Here is a 21,168-nt window from a genome sequence, read left to right as displayed (position 1 = left end):
TATATCTAATGCAATACATAAAAAGATATCATTAAACACCATTACTTTCAGATTGCATACTAAAATGCACATATCAGATCCTAAGACTTGAAATAGAGATTAAAACTAAAACATTATAAATCAAACATGAGATGATTGTTTTATAGCGTAGTTCATGAGAATACATGAATTGTTTAATAGCGTAGTTCATGAGAATACATGAATTGTTTAATAGCGTAGTTCATGAGAATACATGAATTGTGAAAAAGAATAAACAGTTTTTATTGTACATTATCTCAACACCTGCTCAGACTTCTCAGGGACCCAGAGACCAATTTGCATTCCACACTGTAAACATTTACTTCTTTCTTTTATCCAGGTTCATGAGGTTCTTCTTTCAATCTTCTTCCGTACACCATGGGTAATTGCTTTATATTTAATCTTTTTCCCGTTTGTCTCTTAAATCATTCATTGTTTTGTCAAATCTTGCCATATTTTTTTAACATTGTCAAAATCTCAAAACATTTTTTTTAACATTGTCAATTTCTCAAACCTTTGTCAATATCTCAAAACCTTATCTCAAAACCTTGTCAATATCTCAAAAACTTGTAAATATCTCAAACCCTTGTCATTATCTCACACCTTTGAGAATATCTAAAAACCTTGTTAATATCTCAGACCCTTTTCAATTTCTGCAACCCTTGTCAATATCTCAAACCCTTGTCAATATCTCCAACCCTTGTCAATATCTTAAAACCTTGTAAATATCTCAAAACCTTGTCAATATCCTAAAGCCTTGTGAATACCTCAAACCCTTGTCAATATCTCAAAACATTGTCAATATCTCAGACCCTTTTCAATATCTCAAACCCTTGTCAATATCTCAAAATCTTGTCATTATCTCAAAACCTTTTCAATATCTTAAAACCTTGTAAATATCTCACAACCTTGTCAATATCCTGAAGCCTTGTCAATACCTCAAACTCTTGTCAATATCTCAAACCCTTTTCAATATCTCAAAATCTTGTCATTATCTCAAACCCTTGTCAATGTCTCAAAACCATGTCAATATCTCAAACCCTTGTCAATATCTCAGACCCTTGTCAATATCTCAAAATCTTGTTAATATATCAAACCCTTATCAATATCTCAAACCCTTGTCAATATCTCAAAACCTGTTCAATATCTCAAACCCTTGTCAATATTTCAAAACCTTGTCAATATCCTGAAGCCTTGTGAATATCTCAAACCCTTGTCGATATCTTAAACCCTTGTCAATATCTTAAAACCTTGTAAATATCTCAAAACCTTGTCAATATCCTGAAGCCTTGTGAATACCTCAAACCCTTGTCGATATCTTAAACCCTTGTCAATACCTCAAACCTTGTCAATATCTCAAACCCTTGTAAATGCCTAAATCCCGTGTCAATCGTTTTCTTTGACTTTGCCCTTTGCATATTTAACCCTAACCCCCCCCCCTTCCCCGCATCCTCTTTAAAATTATAAATAATCTCAGTTTGAGGTTTTCATGCTTTCTCCTGTAATCGTTCTCGCCACTAAACCAAAAGATTTAGGAAACCGCAATAGTTTAGGCTTTTGTTTTTAACTCTGTCGGCGCTTCTTTACATTTAACAAGATAAACAGATAAACAAATCCATTGCTATTAGATTCAAACAATATTCAATAATTAAAAGTGGATTTGAACATTAGAGCATCTAAGATTGACATAATCGTATAATAATGAGTTTGTATGGGAGGAGGAGTGAAGGGTGAGGGGAGGGTGTAGAAAAATAAAGATAAATTGAAGTTTTTTATATCAAGATTCTCCAGGTGGGGTAGGGAGCTGGGGAGATACAAATAAGGTTTTGTGTTCTCATCAGACCTAAACTAATCCCCCTGTCATAATTATTTTCAGTAGTGAGTCCTGTATAGTCCTAAAACCAAGATTATTGTTATCATCTCCAGGATATACAATACTATTCTTTACCACTAATTCAATACTTTATAACACCTGGAGACAAGTATTTGTTCAATCCGGGAGGGAGAGGGAGGATGGGGTTAGAAAGGGGGGAGAAAGGGGGAGGAAGGAACATTGATTGTTTATGATTCAATGGATGGTCAGGGTTTGAAGATAAGGATCAGAGATAAGAAACTGAATTCATCTTTAATAATGGGTTTAGCTAGCTGAGCTCCTGTAGGACCCGGACTATTAACCCTCTATTCATTCTATATATAGTGGAGATACTCATCCTGCTTCCCTTCAGCTTTAGATCCTCAAGAAAGAGATTCAATTTAGTTTTATTAGCTCCTACTAGAAAACTTGAACTTGTAATTTCTAAAAACTCACCCAATCTCTAATTTCATCTCACTCAGATCTGGCATAATTTGTTCTTCTTCGAAAGTTTTATCTTCAAAACTCTCCAAACCAAGATTAAATCCAGATTTTCATGCATTCAAGAGTTAGTTTAGGTTAATCAATTCTCCAATAAGCTTGACTTTCATTCTACTTTTCCGATTCAACCCTTCTTTTTGATCTAGGTTCATTCAAATCTTCAATCTGAGCTGAAAACTTTAGCATTGGATACTTTTAATCCCGATCGTTTAATCTGAATATCCAATGTGAACACCTTTAATTTCCTCCTTAATCCGCTCTTTTTCTTTCCTTTTCTCTCCCTGCCAGTTTCTGACTAATGAGAGTTAACTCATTATATGTAGCGCAACGTTTCGAGCACTGATCTCGATATCCACAATTCTAAAGTTTTCAGCTCTGGAAATAGTTTTAATTCTTCCAGGATAGTTTTGCCACCAGATTGACATGAACTATGATCATTTAATTCCGTTCACCATGGGGGGGAAGGGGTCGGAGCGCTTCCCCCATATCTACAAATTCCTAACTCGGTTTAATTTCATACAATAAATTGCGTTAATCTAGCGAGGTATGAGAATGGAATGAAAGCAGGTGCCGCGTCGGCGTTAAACTCTCCCAGGAGTTGAACTCTCCCCTGACATGACGCTAGGGACGCCATGGTTCTGTTATGCTTGGAATGTTTGATGGCACCTGTTAAAGTTTCTATCACACGATCCCTCGAACCCAAGCTCGCCTCACATTCCATTGTTTTGCGAGAAACCTGTTCCAGAATGCGATTATACATTGTTTAAAAATGAACTAAGATTATGTTACAAATATTCAACATTCCATATTAGTTCAATTTTTCGGTTGAATTGTTAGAAATGTATAAAATATTGTTCAATCAGAGCAAGTTTATAATTTTTCATCTTTACGTTTTAAACTTTTTGTTTGTTCAAAAATTCGAAATAGTTGTCCCTTGTTATAAATATCTAACAAAAACTGGGAGAGAGTAAAGAAACTATTAGAAATAATAAACACATTATTAGCGCAGTTTAACAATGTTTAATTAAGATCCTAAATACAACAGATGAGTGTCATTGAATTTTATCATTCTGTACTTTACGCCTTTTGTTGCTCTATGCAAAATGTTTTTAATATTTTTAACATATTAATGAAAAAAGATTTTAAAATTAGCAATTTCTGTCCTTGTAGCATTAAATTATCTAATAAAACTTGATTGTTCAGTGTGTTCTTTGACTTGGCTTTGCTGATATCCATCCATGAAACTGAAAACAGATACAAATAACTTAATACAAATAACAACCATGTTTCTTTCTTATTCTGTTATTCCAGTTTATCTACTTAGATTGCTTATATTCATTCGTTCATTAGAGAATAACCCCCTCCTCCCCCCTCCTTAAAATTATAAATANTAATCATGGTTCAGGTTCAGGTTCAGTTTCTCTAGTATAGGTTTATCTATCTCTGTTGTAATCATGGTTCAGGTTCAGGTTCAGTTTCTCTAGTATAGGTTTATCTATCTCTGTTGTAATCACGGTACAGGTTCAGGTTCAGTTTCTCTAGTATAGGTTTTCTGGTTTTAACTCAGATTAAGTTTCTATATTTCAGACTCATGCTTTTCTTGGGATCAGGTTTAGGTTCGGTTTGATTTAGGTTTTTGTTTCTGTATCGTTCAGGTTCGGGTTCAGTTTCTCTAGGTTAGGGTTAGGCTCAGTTTCTCTGGTTTAGGTTTAGGTTCAGTTTCTATAGTTCGGGTTTCGGTCCAGATTCTCTAGTTAAGGTTCAATACAAAGTATCATTCAGTTCAGGCTCATTTTTGGTATTTTTCGTGAATATTGACATTTTCCGTTGATTACATAAACATAGTATCCCAATAAACATGATTTTTTGAAAAAAAAGGGCTAGAATGTCAATTCAAAGTAATACCAGAGAAAATAATTCAAATCAAAGTAGAATTCAAAACAAGCATCTTTCATGACAACACTTTACATTTTGTAATTTTAATAGAAATGTGTTGAAACAAGATCAAGAAGATTTAATGTATTATTCTAATCCGAAAACGACCTTTCATCCTCTAGTTGTAAAAAGTAAAATATAAAGGGTCAATACAGCATTTTACAAAGACTTTAATGTCGTCTTTTATTTACCACACTATAACCCTTTATAGGACTATAAATTAGGATACGGGTCGCAACTACAAACAGTAAAATGAGAATTGAACTAACTCCTTTTTCTGGTTCTCTATCTAAATCAATCTTAGTCTTTGTTTAAATAAATTTCTTTTTCCAAATTCTGATATTCCTATTTCTCTCTTTCTACGATGCTTTATTTTCATTTTCTAACTCAATATTTAACATTTTCCCTTTTTTCTATAAACCTAAATTATCTTTGTGTAGACCTTAAAATCATTTATTACTCCTTTGTTCTTATTACTAGTACTCTTCTCTTTATTGTTTTACTAATCTCTTCTTTTCTTTCTTTCTAATATACTAATTTCAAAACTTGTGTCAACTACAATAAATAAAGAAAAAACAATATAATTTCGATATTATAGATTTATTATTTCATGTATTAAATATATTTGTATTATTTGTTCTTAATTTGGTGCTCCGATCCAGGTTCGATCCTTGGATAGATTATCCGGTACTTCTCCTCTCTGCTCAGGGTCCTTCATGTAGGCTGGTTCTCCTGTTGTTGTTTGAAGCAGAAACTACTCGTAATAGGACTCGGAGATATTTTGTTCTGGTTCCTCTCTTTAGATTGATTCATTAGACAGGTTGTGTTCAAGTACTAGAACTCTCCATCTTCTCTCTCTCCTCATTGAACTTGTTCTGCTCTTCTACATTCTCGTCCTCCAGCTCAGGGAGTACCAGTAGAGTTGAACTCGTCCTGCCCTGATATATCTCCTCTAGCTCCGTCCAGAACTTGTTCAGGTTTACACGAGCTGAAATTGCAAATCTATTTGGTAATCTTCTCTTCATCTTCAAGGTTTTCTTTGTGATGTAAGCTTGCTTGAAAGTCTGAGGATTGCACATGGTGTCTGCTCTTGTTGAGGTCTGAACCTAAACTGAATAAAGCTTGGGGAAGCGAGGGCGAAGTGTGCTCGGCACGGTACACCAACTTGCCGCGCGGCACGGGGCAAACACGCTTGTCCCGTGCTTGGCCCAGCACGCTTACAGCTGAACCAGCCAGAACGGTCCGCGCCAAGCTTTCAATGTAAATAGATGGCAGGACCAGAAGCTATGGCAAAACCATTAGAATAAACTAACGACCAGGCAGTAAAAAACAAACAAACAAATAAAACTTTAAAACGATAAAAAAGGATAACACCTCAATTTCCAGGATCACAATAACATCACAATTAGAATAGGTAAAAGAAAAACTTAAAGAAGAATATTTCTAATAAAGAATTTTAGGTCAGTGGGGGGTAAAGGATAAGCGACAAGACTTTATTGGTTGTAACTTAAGACCTAGACATTCCTGGACTAAAAACTTAAAAGCTTTGTGTAAAGTTAACTCCTGGGACGGAGCATATAAAATGATAGGATCTCATGCACTGCATCCTGAGAATCTAGAAAATCTGAACCTTTTTCTTTATCTCTTCAACCCATAAATATATCCTGGTTCTCTTTAGAACCTATTACCTTATCCTGGTTCTCTTAAGAACTTATAAATATATCCTGGTTCTCTTTAGAACCTATTACTTTATCCTGGTTCTCTTAAGAACTTATTAATATATCCTGGTTCTTTTAAGAACCTATTGATTTATCCTGGTTCTCTCTAGAACCCATTTATGCATCCTGGTTCTCTTTAGAACTTATTGATATATCCTGGTTCTCTTCAGAACCCGTGTATGATTCCTGGTTCTCTTTAGAACCCATTGATATATCCTGGTTCTCTCTAGAACCTATTAATATAAATTATTGTTCTGTTTAGAACCTGATATATCCTGGTTCTCTTTAGAACCTTTCGATATATCCTGGTTCTCTTTAGAACTCATTTATGTATCCTGGTTCTCTTTAGAACCTTTCGATATATCATGGTTCTCTTTAGAACTTATTTATATATCCTGGTTCTCTTCTGAACCCCATAATATATCCTGGTTCTCCTTAGAACCTATTAATGCATCCTTGTTCTCTTTAAAACCCATTGATGTATTCTAGTTCTATTTAGAATCCTTAAATGAAATATTCCCACAACCTCTATTTTGGAGGTTTTCCCACAATCTCTATTTAAGAGGTTTTTAAATATTTTCTCTTCATTTTGTATGTCTTTGTTATAATTAATAAATAATTACCTATCTACTTATTGATACATCTTGGTTCTATCTAAAATCCTTTAATGTATTTTGGTTCTCTTTGGAACCCATTAATGTATCCTGGTTCTCTTTGGAACCCGTTTATGCACCCTGGTTCTCTATAGAACCCATTTTTATATCCTAGTTCTTTTTATGTATTTTGGTTCTTTTTCGAACCAATTTATGTATCCTGGTTCTCTTAGAACCCATTTATGTATTCTGGTATTCTGGTTTCTGTTATCTGTTCTCCTTGTAACCCACAAATAAAACCTTAATTACTTTCGTCTCCTTATCAACCTTCTGAAATAGATTCTTTTCCTCTATGGGAAGAAGTCATGGATAAAAGTCTATTTGACCTTATTTATCTGGGTCCAGTGTTAGATAATAAGAGTTGGTTTATGAGTAAACACTACTCAAGGATAACCCGGAGTAAGGAGAGATTAAGCATGAACCTGGGATCCTGAGACTGCAGGACAGCTGCAGAGAACAATTATGGAAGATGAAACCTAGCTCTGTAATTATAAGCGTAGATATGGAGAGGAGTGCAGGTGCGGAGTTATTCCGTCCTGCTCCGTATACTCTTCCCACGGTTTAGTATAAACACACTTGCTCCGAACCCTTCTCAATGAGGAGAGATTGAGCGTGTGCGAGATGATATTAATTTGTTTTCATTCACAAATGTGAGAATTTTAACATATTTATGTAACTCAAGCGTCAGTGTTTAGACTATATTTAACAGACAATATTTATTTTCACACATATAATTCATATCTTGGGATGGGAATCCAACATTTCATCCGATATTTTGTAATTCATAAACTTGCTTTTATAAAGAAAAACTTAATTTAGAACCCATTGATTAACCTAGTTGGTTCAAGATCGAAATGAGAGGTCGGAAAAATGTTTTGTATAGCTCTAAACCCTGCTGGAAAACAAACAAGAACCAGAAACCAGCTCGATTTTAAACCTTGATTGCAAGCTCGGTAAACATTTTTTTAGTTTTAACACTAATTATTAAATAAAAGAATAATGCGATTCATCTTAGACATTAAAAAAGAAACCAAAGAACCCCGAACCCAGAGTAAATCAAACCCTGCTAACTGTAGAGAGAACCCGGAGAAAATTGATTCCTGCTTGTGTGTAGAAATTAGAACCCGGAGACGAATCCTATTTTAGTTCGTACTGGAGTGGAAACGGTTTCCAGTATTTGCTTTATGGATTATTTTTCAAATTTTAGTTTTAAGATTTTATTCATGATATTTGAGAACCGGGATCCCGGGCTTAGCCGGAATTTAGTTGAATTTTGAGCGCTAGAGAGCTAAGCCTGAGTCAGGGTAGTTTTTGCTCTGGGTTTAAAAATGAATGGGTTGGGGGTAGGAAAGGTCGAAGAGGGATGATGTTTACTGGATCCTTTGATTGCTAACGCTTCTTCGAATAATTGTTGAGATTAGACGGGGATGGAATACTCTCCTGTGAGAACAGTTTCGGGTAAAATATTATTTTCATTCATTTTCTCAATATTGTGAGAAAACAAACTAAAGACGGTGCAATTTTAAGGAGAAGTAGGGGAACGGGAGGTTGCAACTTTAACTAGGATAAGGACTCAAGGAGGAAGGAAGGGGGCAACTGTAGCCAGGATAAGGGTTAAGTTATACTATGAAAAGAGGGAAGGGAGGGTGTAACTTTAACTAGGTTAAGGAGGAAGGAAGGATGCAACTTTAACTAGGATAAGGGGAAGGGAGGGTGCAACAAAAACTTGTACTAGGAGGAAGGAAGGATGCAACTATAACTAGGATAAGAGGAAGGGAGGGTGCAACTAAAACTAGGACTAGGAGGAAGGAAGGGTGCAACTTTAACTAGGACTAGGAGGAAGGAAGGATGCAACTTTAACTAGGATAAGGGGAAGAGAGGGTGCAACTAAAACTAGGACTAGGAGGAAGGAAGGGTGCAACTTTAACTAGGACTAGGAGGAAGGAAGGGTGCAACTTTAACTAGGATAAAGGGAAAGGGAGGGTGCAACTAAAACTAGGATGAAGGGGAAGGGAGGGTGCAACTAAAACTTGGACTATGAGGAAGGAAGGGTGCAACTTTAACTAGGATTAGGGGGAAAGGGAATGTGAAACTTTAACTAGGATAAGGAGAAAGGGATATTGCAACTACAAACTAGGATTACGGAGAAGGGAGGATGAAACTACCATTATACTACCTTTTAAAAATCAAAATGGAAAGGTCTACATAGTAGATGAAATACAACTAAGATTGAACGTAGCTGAGGGGGGCCGGGGGGCAAGCATTCTGATTTTCCAGTATATTTACATTAATAGTCGCGTACAGTGTACATATATATGTACATATACTGTAAAGTATAGGGACTGAAATTATAGTACTTACAGGTTTAAATGTAAAATTCATTTAAATGTATTCAACAAATTTGTATAATATTTTGCTACTGTGCATGCATTAATATTAAACTTAAAGATTAAAAAAAATCTTCAACTTTAAAATATAAAGAGGAAAAAGGTGTAAATGAAGATTAAAATTTGTCTGAAATTTTCTAAAAATGTGAAGAATATTCATCCTGTGTTTATACAGACTATACCCTGAGCAAACCACCATTATCTAGCACTAACCTACACTTTCCTCTAATAACTGGTCTGAAAATAATTATATTTAAAAAAAACATTTTCTGGAAAAAAATTGAATAAATCACATTTAGGTGAACAAGGGCGGAATATTTAATGATCTTATTTTTAGTAAAATTAGTATTTATTTGGTCAAATAATCTCAGAATGGTTTTCAACACGGAGAGAAATGTTTTGATATGACTATGATTTAGTTCTTCTCTTTACTGTATGCTGTGGGAAGTTTTAAGCCTACTCTGTTTAATTCTAGTATCAACTGTCATTCGGGGCGTCGGAGCAATCTCTCAGGAGATGGTTTTCTACTAATCCTGTCCGAGTTCTCTGCTTACTCCTTGTTTTAACTATAGTCCGGAGTATCGGAGCTAAATTCGTCTTTCCCAAGAAAAAAAATTGTTCTTCTAATTCTACTTTTTTCTTGATCTCTGCTGCGTAACTCCGGAGAATCATAGCTGAACCCGAAAATTAATCACTGATACTCCTAGTCTCCACTATACTCCGGAGTATCGGAGCTGAACCCGAAGATTATCCCCTATTTCTCCTCCTGATCATCCTGGTCTCCACTACCCCGCTCCGGAGTATCATAGCTGAACCCTGAGATTATTCTTCTCTTCCTCCTCCTGATCCTCCTGCTCTCCGCTACCCAGCTCCGGAGTATCGGAGCTGAAACCCTGCAACCAGGTCAGAATTGCGTTCTTATCTTCAAGATCTCCTAAACAAGAACATTTTACTGTAAAGGTACTACTAACGCATANAATAATAAGAATAATAATAATAATGATAATAATAATAACAATAATAATGATAAGAATGACCTCTTGTCTAGTATTTTCAATGATGAATATTTGCTCTACTAGGGGAGGTTCAACCCAAAGATCTGCTTCAATAAGAATCCATTTAAGAACCTGACCTTCGTCCAGAATATCTACATCACACAGAGCCGGAACTCCGCGTTGAAAAAAGACGATTGCCGGAAGTTCGTCAAACCCAAAATCCGACGCAATCGTCTTACTGGAGATTTTCACAAACGGAAGTTCGAAGGAATCCAGTTCATCGTCAATATTCTCCAAACCTTCGAGAACGCTCTCAAACGATCCAAGATCTTTCTTTCCGTAGAAGAATACGGCGATCTGATCCGTGTTGGCTATCAATTTCTCAAGCATCTCCTCCGTGATCTCCTCGATGAGGTCGGAGTCCTGACAGTGCTCCACCCAGGCCAGAATAGTTTCATTATGATCTAGGAGTTTATCATCCGGCCAGAAGGTTGGGATCTCCGACTCAAAATAAATCAGTTTGGGAAGGATTTCAATATCGTAGAGTTGAATCTGGTCCGGGCTTGAGGTTTTAACAACACTCACTCCTCGTCCCTTGAGATTATCATCTATAGAGTCCACAGCAGATATAGCTTTCTCACTCCACTCATCTCCATCCTGTAGAATTATACAGTAAGACCCATAAAACTGTGAAATAAGAACATTTTTTAAAACTTAAATTAGGCCATTTAACATGACCCAAAGCAATCGTGTAGTGTGTGATTGATAAACTGATTTTGAAGCTGCTTGCTAAACTCTTTTTTTATTCCATATACAAATACACAGAAGATTGCTTAAATACTCTAGAGTTTCTATTTCATGTATTATAAAGAAATCACATTTTACTGAACACGCCTAACCAGGTTAGGCTGTTTTATTTTAAAGTATGCAAATATTGGGATAAATAAAAAATAATTGGGAGAAAGAAATGAAATGGTTTGAAGATATACCTTATAAAAAAGAACTACAACGAAATCAATATGGTTGATAAGAATATCAAGCTTCTCTGTGTCCACATCCTCGATAACAAAATCCTCGTCGGCCGTGTGCTTGTTCTGGAAGAGAAACTCGAAAACCTCCTCCTGGTTGTTGATATCCCCGATGTAGAGGATGGGGGTGAAGTGCCTGAAGAAGGCCAGGGCTGGCAGGGTTCGGAGAGAATAATCGTCCGCTAGTTCTAGATCAATTATTCTGACAAACCTAAACAGACCGGTTTAGATTAGAAGAGAGAATGGGAGGGTTGAGTAAACTGCATATACTGTGTTCTTAATTTTGTCCTAAATATTCACCACCACTTCAATTAAAAGGACTGTAAATAGTAGTAAGTAATTATTTATCTAAAAATATATATAAAAAAATAGAAAGCAAAGGAAAAGGAAAGTTACTTATTTATTGTTTACATTATATTTGATATAAACTGGTGGAGGATTGTTAGTATTTTTCTACGATGAACTAACAACTTTTAGAAATTAAAATGATAGATTTATTTGTAATGTTGAAAAAAATTTAAAATAAGCTTTATGGGTTGTGAAAAAAGATAAAGGTTCTACGCAAAACGGATACCGTATACCGAATACCGAATAAATAACTAGGGATTGAATACAGAATCTATATATAAATTTGGCTTGTCTGTCTGTTTGTTTGTATCCAATAAACGTCAAAACGGCTGAACCGATCGGGCCCAAATTTTTTGTGGGACATCTAGGGACCCCAGGGAAGGTTTATGAATGATTAAAATTTTAAATATTTGTCTCCATCAAAATTCGATCGTCATTAAATTTTTTAAAATTTTGAAAATCCACGAAATTTTTTGTGAAAATCCGCGAATTATTTTTGTTTTGTTTTACGATGTACAGAAAGAGAACATGTTCACAATTAAGTTAGAAGATGGGCGCGAAGCGCCCTCTAAGGCTAGTACCGAATAAATGACTAGGGGTTGGATACCGAATACCGAATAATGAATCAATAACTAGGGTTGGAAACTGAATACCGAATAAATAACTAGGGTTGGATATTGAATACCGAATAAATAACTAGGGTTTGATACAGAATACCGAAAAATAGCTAGGGTTGGATACCGGATACCGAATAAATAACTAGGGTTGGATACAGAATACCGAATAAATAACTAGGGTTGGATACCGGATATTCAATGAATAACTAGGGGTTGGATACAGAATACCAAATGAATAACTAGGGGTTTGATACAGGATACCGAATAAAAAACTAGGGTTGACCTGATACCAAATAGATCTGCCTCATCATCTATCATCTCTAGATGCTGAAGAGCTTTCATACTCTCTCTCTTCTTATCCTCATAGAATAGAACAGCTACATAGTCCTCCTCCTCCAGAATCCTATGAATAGAGAGAAGTAGTTGAACTATATGTGGCTGAGGTGGAAATTAATGAAAGTGAGAAGTAGTTGAACTATTTCTCTAGTGTGGCTTAGGCGGAAATTAATGAAAGTGAGAAGTAGTTGAACTATTTCTCTATGTGTGGCTGAGGTGGAAATTAATGAATAGTGAGAAGTAGTTGAACTATTTCTCTATGTGTGGCTGAGGTGGAAATTAATGAATAGTGAGAAGTAGTTGAACAATTTCTCTAGTGTGGCTGAGGTGGAAGTTAATGAATAGTGAGAAGTAGTAAAGTTATTTCTCTTGTGTGGCCGAGGGTACACAAGAACAGTAGTTCAGTTAGCTACACCCAAGGTTATAATGCAAGGAAAGTTATTTCAGAGGTGTACGCATCTTTTTCACTACAGTGTACTGTCTCAGGGCGGTATGTTGAAGCCTGACATGGGATCCATCTTTCACATAAAAAATCAAAGAAATAATCTGGTCATAGGAAACTATTATGTGAATTATCAAAATTTAATGCTTTAACCTCCTCAGAATTAAACGAACACTGATGCATCTATTCTTGTTTACAAATTCCGCCCAGAAGGAACTGGTTTCAATATGTACGCAGAGAATAAGCTACTGCAATTAACTTTCCTTGCATTATAACCTTGGCTATACCTAACTTGAAAAGTGGTATTTGGTGCGGAGTAAAAAAGTATCTTGATCAGTAACATTTCATGGGAGAAAAAAGTAATTTTGACAGTGGTATTTGTAGGGGATTTAAAGAGCTACTAGAACAGTGGTATCAAACCTGAACAGATTTTCCTCATCCACTGATTCTATTTTGTCTGGTAGCTCAAGAGCATCCTAAATCCAGGATATGATTTTAATCATGTTTCTGTATCCAACATTATTTATCAAAAATACAGAAACAGTAAAATACAGTAAGAAACATAAAACTATGGAATTGGAAGACGACTTTTAGAATCAAATAATGTGTTTAAATATGCGAAAGCAACTGTTTCATGTTCAACAATTATCTATTTCACTTAATAAGTTGATTTTGAAGCATCAAACAATTAACTTTATCAAATACTCATACCATTGCTGAAATGTCGTCTTCCTATTCCACAGTTTTATGGGTCTTACGGCAAAGAGAATTAAAAAAGAAAGAAACTCGCTGCTTGACACGGCATACATGACTTAGAATTGGCCCAACATGTATGAATGACTTACAGTTGGTTTGACACGTACGGCATGGAAAGCATGATTTAAAGTATGCCTGACATGGCATGCATGGCTTAAAGTTGGCCAAACATGATCTTAAAGTTTTTTTGTTCGGCAAGTATGACAAATATTACTTAAAGGGACTGTATAAGTCATTTTAAGAATTTAAAGATTTTCTTGATTCAACGAGTCACTTAAAAAAACCTAAACAGTCCCATTTTACAATATGATATTCTGGCCTCGTTGGTGAGGAACTCCACAACTGCCTCGGTGTCAAGAACATCGCCGTCAAACACCGTCATTACACCCGCCTTATAGAAGGATACTGCAGGAAACTGCCTGAATGAGGATATAAACCAGGATTGGGCATAGTTTTTTTTGCATTTTTTCTTTATCAGTTTTAAAAGGCCGATGAAAAAAATGTTTTTTATTAAAAAAATGTAGTTTTTTTAATATTTTTTTTAAGAGTACCCAAAAAGTTTAGTATTAAAGATTGAGCTAAGTTTTTCATAATTCGAAAAAAGTTGAAAAGTTTTTCGAACCTGATTCCGAGGTTTCGAGCATACTTCTTATTGTTTAGTTTCACGAACTCAATATTATATTTGTCAGTGATATCATCTACCCCCTCCAACCCTGCAATAGCAGCCTCACACGTCCTCAAATCAAAATCATAAATAAATAGATATAGATAAATTGATGTTGATAAATTGATATAAATAAATAGATATAGATAAAAAGGTATAAATAAATAGATATAAATAAGAAAATAACGATATCTCGAAAAAAAATTTAACGATGTAGATGTTGATGTAGGGATTGTAGATGTAAAGGGACTGTAGATGTAAAGGGATTGTAGATGTAAAGGGACTGTAGATGTAAAGGGACTGTAGATGTAAAGGGATTGTAGATGTAAAAACTCTCAAAAACTTTATTCTGCCTTGAATGTAAAAATGTTTAAGCTGCAAAGCGCTTGTTTCCGGTTAAATGGAGTATTTGGCAATATTCTAATTCTATTTTAGTTGATCTTACTTGCAGGTTTTAGTAAACCAAGCTACAGCTACAAAATCATTCTCTTCGACCAGCTTCTCCAGCTGCCGGTCATTCACCTGCAAATACAGGTTTAAAGTGACTGTACACGTCCACCTCCGTTTATAGATGGGAATGTCCGACTCACAACGATATCCTTAAAGGCTTTGTCAGATACATGCATCCGGGATCCGGGTTTAGTTCAACACCATCATTTGGAATCCCGGATCGGTTCGAGCAATAAAATAACATATTAACAGGTGATCTACCATTTCGCTGGATGCACTCATTTAGCAGCACAGGTCAAGCTCTCTTTCATGACCATACAAACTTCTTTTAGATTTTTTTCAAGAATAATTTCATGAGATTTCTGGAGAAATACAAGTTCTCAGAACTTCTCTCTGAAGACATTTACTTAAGTCGATTAAAATAGTCCCAAAAATTCAGAAACAAGAATTTGCCAACTCAGCGTAAATATGAAATTCTCACGGTATAAACTTATATAATTTGTAATAATTTGCTTGGCATGTGATCAAATGAGTCAATAAATAAGTTAGTTAGTGAGTGAGTAAATGAATAAATAAGTTAGTTAGTGAGTAAGTAAATAAAGGAGTTAGTGAGATATCTAATGAGAAAAAGAATAAGTTGGGAGTTTGTAAATCATAAATTTAGTTTGTAAACGTATTGTTATTTAGTAAGTTTTGTATTTATTATTGGGCATTTTGAAGAATATATTGCATCTCTATTTATAACTCTTTCCTAACTTTGTATTAATTATTTACATTAAACCTACTCAATGAAAAATACAGGTTGTCTCAGTGTGAAAACTGCTAGAAAACTTAAAGATCCTCTTTTATCTTTAAGCTTTAAGCTTTAAGCTTTCCAAATTGCGTTGTGCCCTCCTAAAGCTTAAAAGTTTCCCTTCCATTCTTTTTCCATTTCTTTTTCATCCTTTCCATATTTTCCATTCTTTCTATCTTTGCCATATTTTCCATCCTTTCCATCTATTCTATCTTTATCATCCTTTCTATCTTTTCCATCCTTTCCATCCTTTCTATCTTTTTCATCATTTCCGCCTTTTCTATCTTTTTCATTCTTTCTATCCTTTCTATCTTTTCCATCCTTTCCATATTTCCCATCCTTTCCATATTTCCCATCCATTTCATCCTTTCCATCCTTTCCATTATTTCCATCTTTTCCATCAAGTATGAATTAGATATCCGTGTTTATATTTGCTAAACTGATTATTTTCAGCGCTGGATTCTCTACAGAAGTGACTAGCGTATTTCTAATGCAGGAAAGCTTACAGAATCATTATCATAATTAAACCTGGAAAAATTACATTATCTTCCAAAATTCTTGTCAGAAAAAGATTGTAGGGGTACCGTTGTGAATCGGGCATTGCCATCTCTGTCATGCATGGAGAGTCACTTGAAATTACGCATACAGTCCCTTTAATGGAAATAATTCTTCTATACCTCCTCGATGAAAGCTTCTCCATGAAGATGAAGTACATGTGCAGTACACAGTAACAGTACAGTTAGAGCATGCATGGTAAAATTTACAAGATGCGTCTTTTTCTATCTAAATAAGAGTAATCCATCCTGGGATCCAGGCTCTCAGGGCTCACTTTACTCCAGGTTCCAACTTTAGCAGTAAGATAATTATAATCTAGGTTTCAGGTTCAATAGTATGATAGCTTTACATTAGGATCCCGGTTCAATAGTAGGATAACTTTACTCCAGGTTTAGAAGAATGATATATTTACTCTAGGTTCCAGGTTCAACAGTAGAATAACTTTACTCTAGGTTCCAGGTTCAATAGTAGGATAATTTTACTCTAGGTCCCAGGTTCAATAGTAGGATAACTGTACTCCAGGTTCCAGGTTCAACTGTAGAATAACTGTACTCCAGGTTCCAGGTTCAATAGTAGGATAATTTTACTCCAGGTTCCAGGTTCAACAGTAGAATAACTGTACTCTAGGTCCAGGTTCAATTGTAGAATAATTTTACTCCAGGTCCCAGGTTCAACATTGGAAAGTGTAGCATAAATCTTTGTTTACAATATAAAAACTTTATTTCAGGTTCCAGGTTCAATAGTGGGACAACTTTTCTCCATGTATCAGGTTCAATGATATGGCAACTTTGCTCTAGATACCATGTTTAATAGTAGAACAACTTTTCTCCAGGTCCCAGGTTCAATAGTAGGATAACTTTGCTCTCGGTTCCAGGTTCAACATTAAGAAGTTTATCATGATCTTAATTCTCCGTTAACTATCACAGTTTCTGGTTGACAGCTAGCTAATCACTATAGCTATTTAACTATTTAGCTGCTTAGCTTCTTGAATAGCTATCTGTTTGCCTCTCTAGCTGAAATACTTTCTAGTTTTAAAGTTGTCAAGCCATTTAGCAATTAAGCTACCAAGCTATCTAGCTATCCAGCTAACACGCTATTTGGTTATCCAGCTATCCAGCTGTCAAGCTATCTAGCTATCTAGCTATCTATCTGTCTAGCTGTATGTTTGTTGAGTCCTGTTGACCGACTCCTGTATCACGGCTAAACCTGACCTTGAGGGAATATGCTGAACCAAGCAGAATCTACCTAGACACTAATATACAGGAGGGGGGGGGGGGCCTAATCACGAGACTAAAACCTGAGTTTTGATTTTAAAAAAAGGGCTGACTAGAAATGACAAAGCTCTATCTCAAGTATCCAAACCTATAGTTCAAATAGATCTAGCTATTTATTAACTCTCTGAAATTCGTTCAGAGACCTCGTCATGGATTGAAAATCCCAGTTTTTAAAAAAATTAACCCAAAAAAGTATAAAACTTGAAATATTACCGCAATTTACTAACTTTTTATCATGATGTCGGCTTTAATAAAGATAAATTAAAGATCTGATGCAAACAAAAATTCCCAGAGAAAAAAAACTACAATCCTGTTTTGCTATTTAATCTGCAATCCTACGATCTTACACTCTAACAATCCTACAATCCTACAATCTTACAATCCTACAATCCTACAATCCTACAATCCTACAATCCTACAACCCTACAATTCTACAATCCTACAACCCTACAATCGTTCAATCCTACAATCTTACAATCCTAAAACCCTACAATCCTACAATCCTACAATCCTACAATCCTACAACCCTACAATCCTGCAATCTTACAGTCTTACAATCTTACAATCATATAATCCTACAATCCTACAATCCTACAATCCTACAATCCTACAATCCTACAACCCTACAATCCTACAATCCTACAATCCTACAATCCTACAATCCTACAATCCTACAACCCTACAATTCTTCAATCCTACAACCCTACAATCGTTCAATCCTACAATCTTACAATCCTAAAACCCTACAATCCTACAATTCTTCAATTCTGCAATCCTACAATCCTTAAATCCAACAATCCTACAATCCTACAATCCTTCAATCCTACAATCCTACAATCCTATTATCCTACAATCTTACAATCCTACAATCATAAAATCAAAAGCATCAAAAGGATTTCATTGGATATTTATATCGAGTATGGAAAAAAATATAATAATTTCTCAATTTGTGATAAATAATTTTGAAGTTCGGATTTATTGAAATGAACCCCCCCCCTTTTAGAACCTCCCTGTCCATCCCTTATTGGAAAACTAGTTCTAATTAATCCTTGAATTATACTCAGTGGTATATTTACAGTTAGAGAGCAAACAATACTGTACAGTGTACATTAGTACATGCGTAATTGGTAGAGGAAGCTTGTATTTCTGTTAATTAAACAAGATCTGAGATACGTTAAAAATGAAAAAGTTTTGGCACAGTGGACATTTGAATATCTCCGGAGAGATTGGTGATCATGAACAACCCGTTGGTAACATAAACCTGGCCTATGTACACGAGGGACGGAGACATAGTGTTCTAGAAGTTATCTCGGAAGGATCTTCCGAGGATGAACGCGAGCAAACCTTTTCCAAGTCCTCAGGAACACCCGGAGGAAAGGCTGAAAATGATGCCTTTCACGTGGATCGAGAACTGAAAGGGGTTGTTGGGTTTAAACTGTCTCCGCAGTTGACAAAATCCCATCCTAGACGGGATAGTATCCAAGTGGAAGAATCAGGTTCCGACGATGAAGAGTCAGCGCAGGCGCAGAGAGAAATTGACATCTGGGATAGACCCAAGGCAGGGATCTCTAGAGCTGAAATTCTTCCTTATCTTTTGGAAAAAATGAACGAGGTTGAAGACGCCTGCGTCGATGAAAATTGCCCGTACAATAGATGGTTGTACGCAGGTAAAGAGCACCCTGATCGTAGTGAGCTCGACGAGTGGGAAGTTTCTAAGTTACGGGATTTTTCTATCCCAAGACCGAGCATTTCTGGGTTTGAAATTTCTTCCGATTCAAAATCTCGGGTTAACATTTCCAGTTTCGAGGGTTCAAAGGTTTCCAAAGCTTCCAACTCAGTAATGGAGAGCACTAAAATGTCCCAGGATTTGAATCTAAATCGGTCATCAAAACATAAAGATCTATTTACCGCTCTCCCACGGACCAATTCCACGTCAATTTCTTCCTCCGACTCTATAAGATCCTTCTCCTCTGTTCCAATAGAGTCTAATGCATCCACCTATCCAATTATCACTCTATCTACAAGATCAAGACAAACTGAAAAGAAAAGAAACCCCTCTCTCTGCTGTTTCCCAGTGTCGGGGAATAAATCAGAAGATGAGTATAAATCCTATCCTCTCAAGGAGCTATCCAGACCACCGTCCTCCTGCTCCTGCTCTCATTCCTACAGTTCGTCCTGCAGTTCCTGCTCCACCTGTATACTAGAGCATGAGGATCCTACTGCTCCGCATGCCTTCACTGTACAGGGACAGATTAATATCAGATTTTCAGAGATTTTTATTTTTTTAATTTACGTTCTTTTTGAGAGCTTTTAACGAGATATAGGTCGTCATTGCTAATTCCTTTTTTATGGTAGGTAACCCTACAGATTTATGGCTTTGGTGGAAGATATTAAAATATTGGTTAAATCTCAGTTTTGTTGCCTTGCCCCCCCCCCCTCCTTTTTTTCAATTTTGCTGGAATATCTTTTATAAACCTGACCCTGGAAAGTATAATCACGTAAGGTTGCTTAAACCTTTTAGTAGGGGCGGAGGTCCAGAATATAAAGAACAAAATAATTATTTATTACTAGCTGAAGGGCCCGACGTTGCCCATAAATTTTTTAAAAGATTTTTTTAGCCGTGGGGGCCACCCATGAGTGTTCACAAAAAATTCAGCCCAATCGGTCCAGCCGTTAGGCCGGCTATACGCAACATATATATACGAATGTTTTGTTTTATTCTTATTCTGATATTATGTCTAGTGTAGGATAATAAAGTCAAGGTTAAGAGGAACCCCTACCTGCCCCGGTGTGATATCTCGTGCTGCGCGACCTTCTCCTTCATCATTATCTGCCTGGTCGCCCTCACATGCGTCCTCCTCTACCTCTACTTCAACACCAACGCGATGAGCAAGGGCATGACCGACAGCTGAGTTGTTAAACAATTTCTATCAATGTGACCGTTTTTAATTTTTAGTGACTTATTATTTTTAAATTTTGAATACAAATTATTGTTTATTTTAAGTTTTTTTTAATTAGTGGCTTTTGTGCAGTTAGTTGAAAGCATATTTAGCTTACAGTTTTTAATTTTTTATTGGATGGTTCAAGTTGTCTTAAGTTTTTTGATTTGTTTAATTCTCTAAATTTCTAGATAAATGAATTTCAGGTTCCATGGTTATATTCTTTATTGTTTAAGTGGTTAATTAGTTTGTACTTGTTAGGATATTAAATGCGTGTTAATTTGTTTTTAATTTTGTTGATTTTAAAGTTTGGTTTGTTTGATTATAGTTTGGTTAGTTCGAAGTTTGTTTATTTATAGTTTGGTTAGTTCAAAGTTTGTTTATTTAAAGTTTGGTTAGCTTGTTTACTATTTGTTTGATTATAGTTTGATTAGTTCGAAGTTTGTTTATTTATAGTTTGGTTAGTTTGTTTACTGTTTGTTTGATTATAGTTTGGTTAGTTCGAAGTTTGTTTATTTATAGTTTGGTTAGTTCGAAGTTTGTTTATTTAAAGTTTGGTTAATTTGTTTACTGTTTGTTTGATTATAGTTTGGTTAGTTCGAAGTTTGTTTATTTAAAGTTTGGTTAGTTTGTTTACTGTTTGTTTGATTATAGTTTGGTTACTTCGAAGTTTGTTTATTCAAAGTTTGGTTAGTTAGTAGTGTGATAATATTTCGATCCAAATATCTAAATTAAACATTTTAAATTGAATTATTTGCATGTTTCTCTATGATGCTATAAAATCAGACCTAATGGGTATGGGAACTAATTATCAAGTAGTTTTTAAGAAAATATAGAGCAATTTTAACTTCCCACGCGTATTTGCAGAATTTTATTGATTTCCCATTATAACTACGTCGAACTTATA

At 35.4% G+C, this 21,168-nt stretch overlaps 2 protein-coding genes across 3 annotated transcripts; one reads left to right on the top strand and one right to left on the bottom strand.

The window, feature by feature from the left end:
• Positions 1-9,867: 9,867 nt before the first annotated feature.
• Positions 9,868-17,247, bottom strand: LOC111701796 (uncharacterized). The gene is made up of 9 exons (XM_023473221.1): positions 16,171-17,247; positions 14,696-14,772; positions 14,209-14,322; positions 13,906-14,005; positions 13,251-13,306; positions 12,336-12,455; positions 11,049-11,298; positions 10,102-10,716; positions 9,868-9,957 (listed from the first exon to the last, which is right to left on the bottom strand). Exons 1-9 carry the CDS (start codon positions 16,243-16,245, stop codon positions 9,868-9,870), a joined length of 1,497 nt encoding a protein of 498 aa, XP_023328989.1. The 5' UTR covers positions 16,246-17,247.
• Positions 17,248-18,365: 1,118 nt separating this feature from the next.
• On the top strand, positions 18,366-20,325 carry LOC111701822 (uncharacterized). 2 transcript variants are annotated; one of them, XM_023473264.1, is made up of 2 exons: positions 18,366-19,567; positions 20,065-20,271. In XM_023473264.1, the coding sequence occupies exons 1-2, from the start codon at positions 18,503-18,505 to the stop codon at positions 20,209-20,211; spliced, it is 1,212 nt and encodes a 403-aa protein (XP_023329032.1). In that variant the 5' UTR covers positions 18,366-18,502; the 3' UTR covers positions 20,212-20,271. The 2 variants fall into 2 exon arrangements, with proteins under 2 accessions (XP_023329032.1, XP_023329031.1); XM_023473263.1 differs by having other exon boundaries at positions 18,367-19,567; positions 20,070-20,325.
• The last annotated feature ends 843 nt before the right edge of the window (positions 20,326-21,168 follow it).

Source organism: Eurytemora carolleeae, unplaced genomic scaffold (genome assembly GCF_000591075.1).
Source record: "Eurytemora carolleeae unplaced genomic scaffold, Eaff_2.0 scaffold463, whole genome shotgun sequence".
NCBI classification, from domain to species: Eukaryota; Metazoa; Arthropoda; class Copepoda; order Calanoida; family Temoridae; genus Eurytemora; species Eurytemora carolleeae.
This window is presented reverse-complemented; position numbering and strand designations above follow the sequence as displayed.

Coding starts and splice junctions, on each gene's coding strand:
- LOC111701796 (XM_023473221.1), bottom strand. CDS start 16,245: ATGCATGCTCTAACTGTACTGTTACTGTGTACTGCACATGTACTTCAT. Junction 14,773..16,170: donor GAGAAGCTTTCATCGAGGAG/GTATAGAAGAAT, acceptor CTGTATTTGCAG/GTGAATGACCGGCAGCTGGA. Junction 11,299..12,335: donor GCAGATCTATTTGGTATCAG/GTCAACCCTAGT, acceptor CGGTCTGTTTAG/GTTTGTCAGAATAATTGATC.
- LOC111701822 (XM_023473263.1), top strand. CDS start 18,503: ATGAAAAAGTTTTGGCACAGTGGACATTTGAATATCTCCGGAGAGATT. Junction 19,568..20,069: donor CGCATGCCTTCACTGTACAG/GGACAGATTAAT, acceptor TGTCTAGTGTAG/GATAATAAAGTCAAGGTTAA.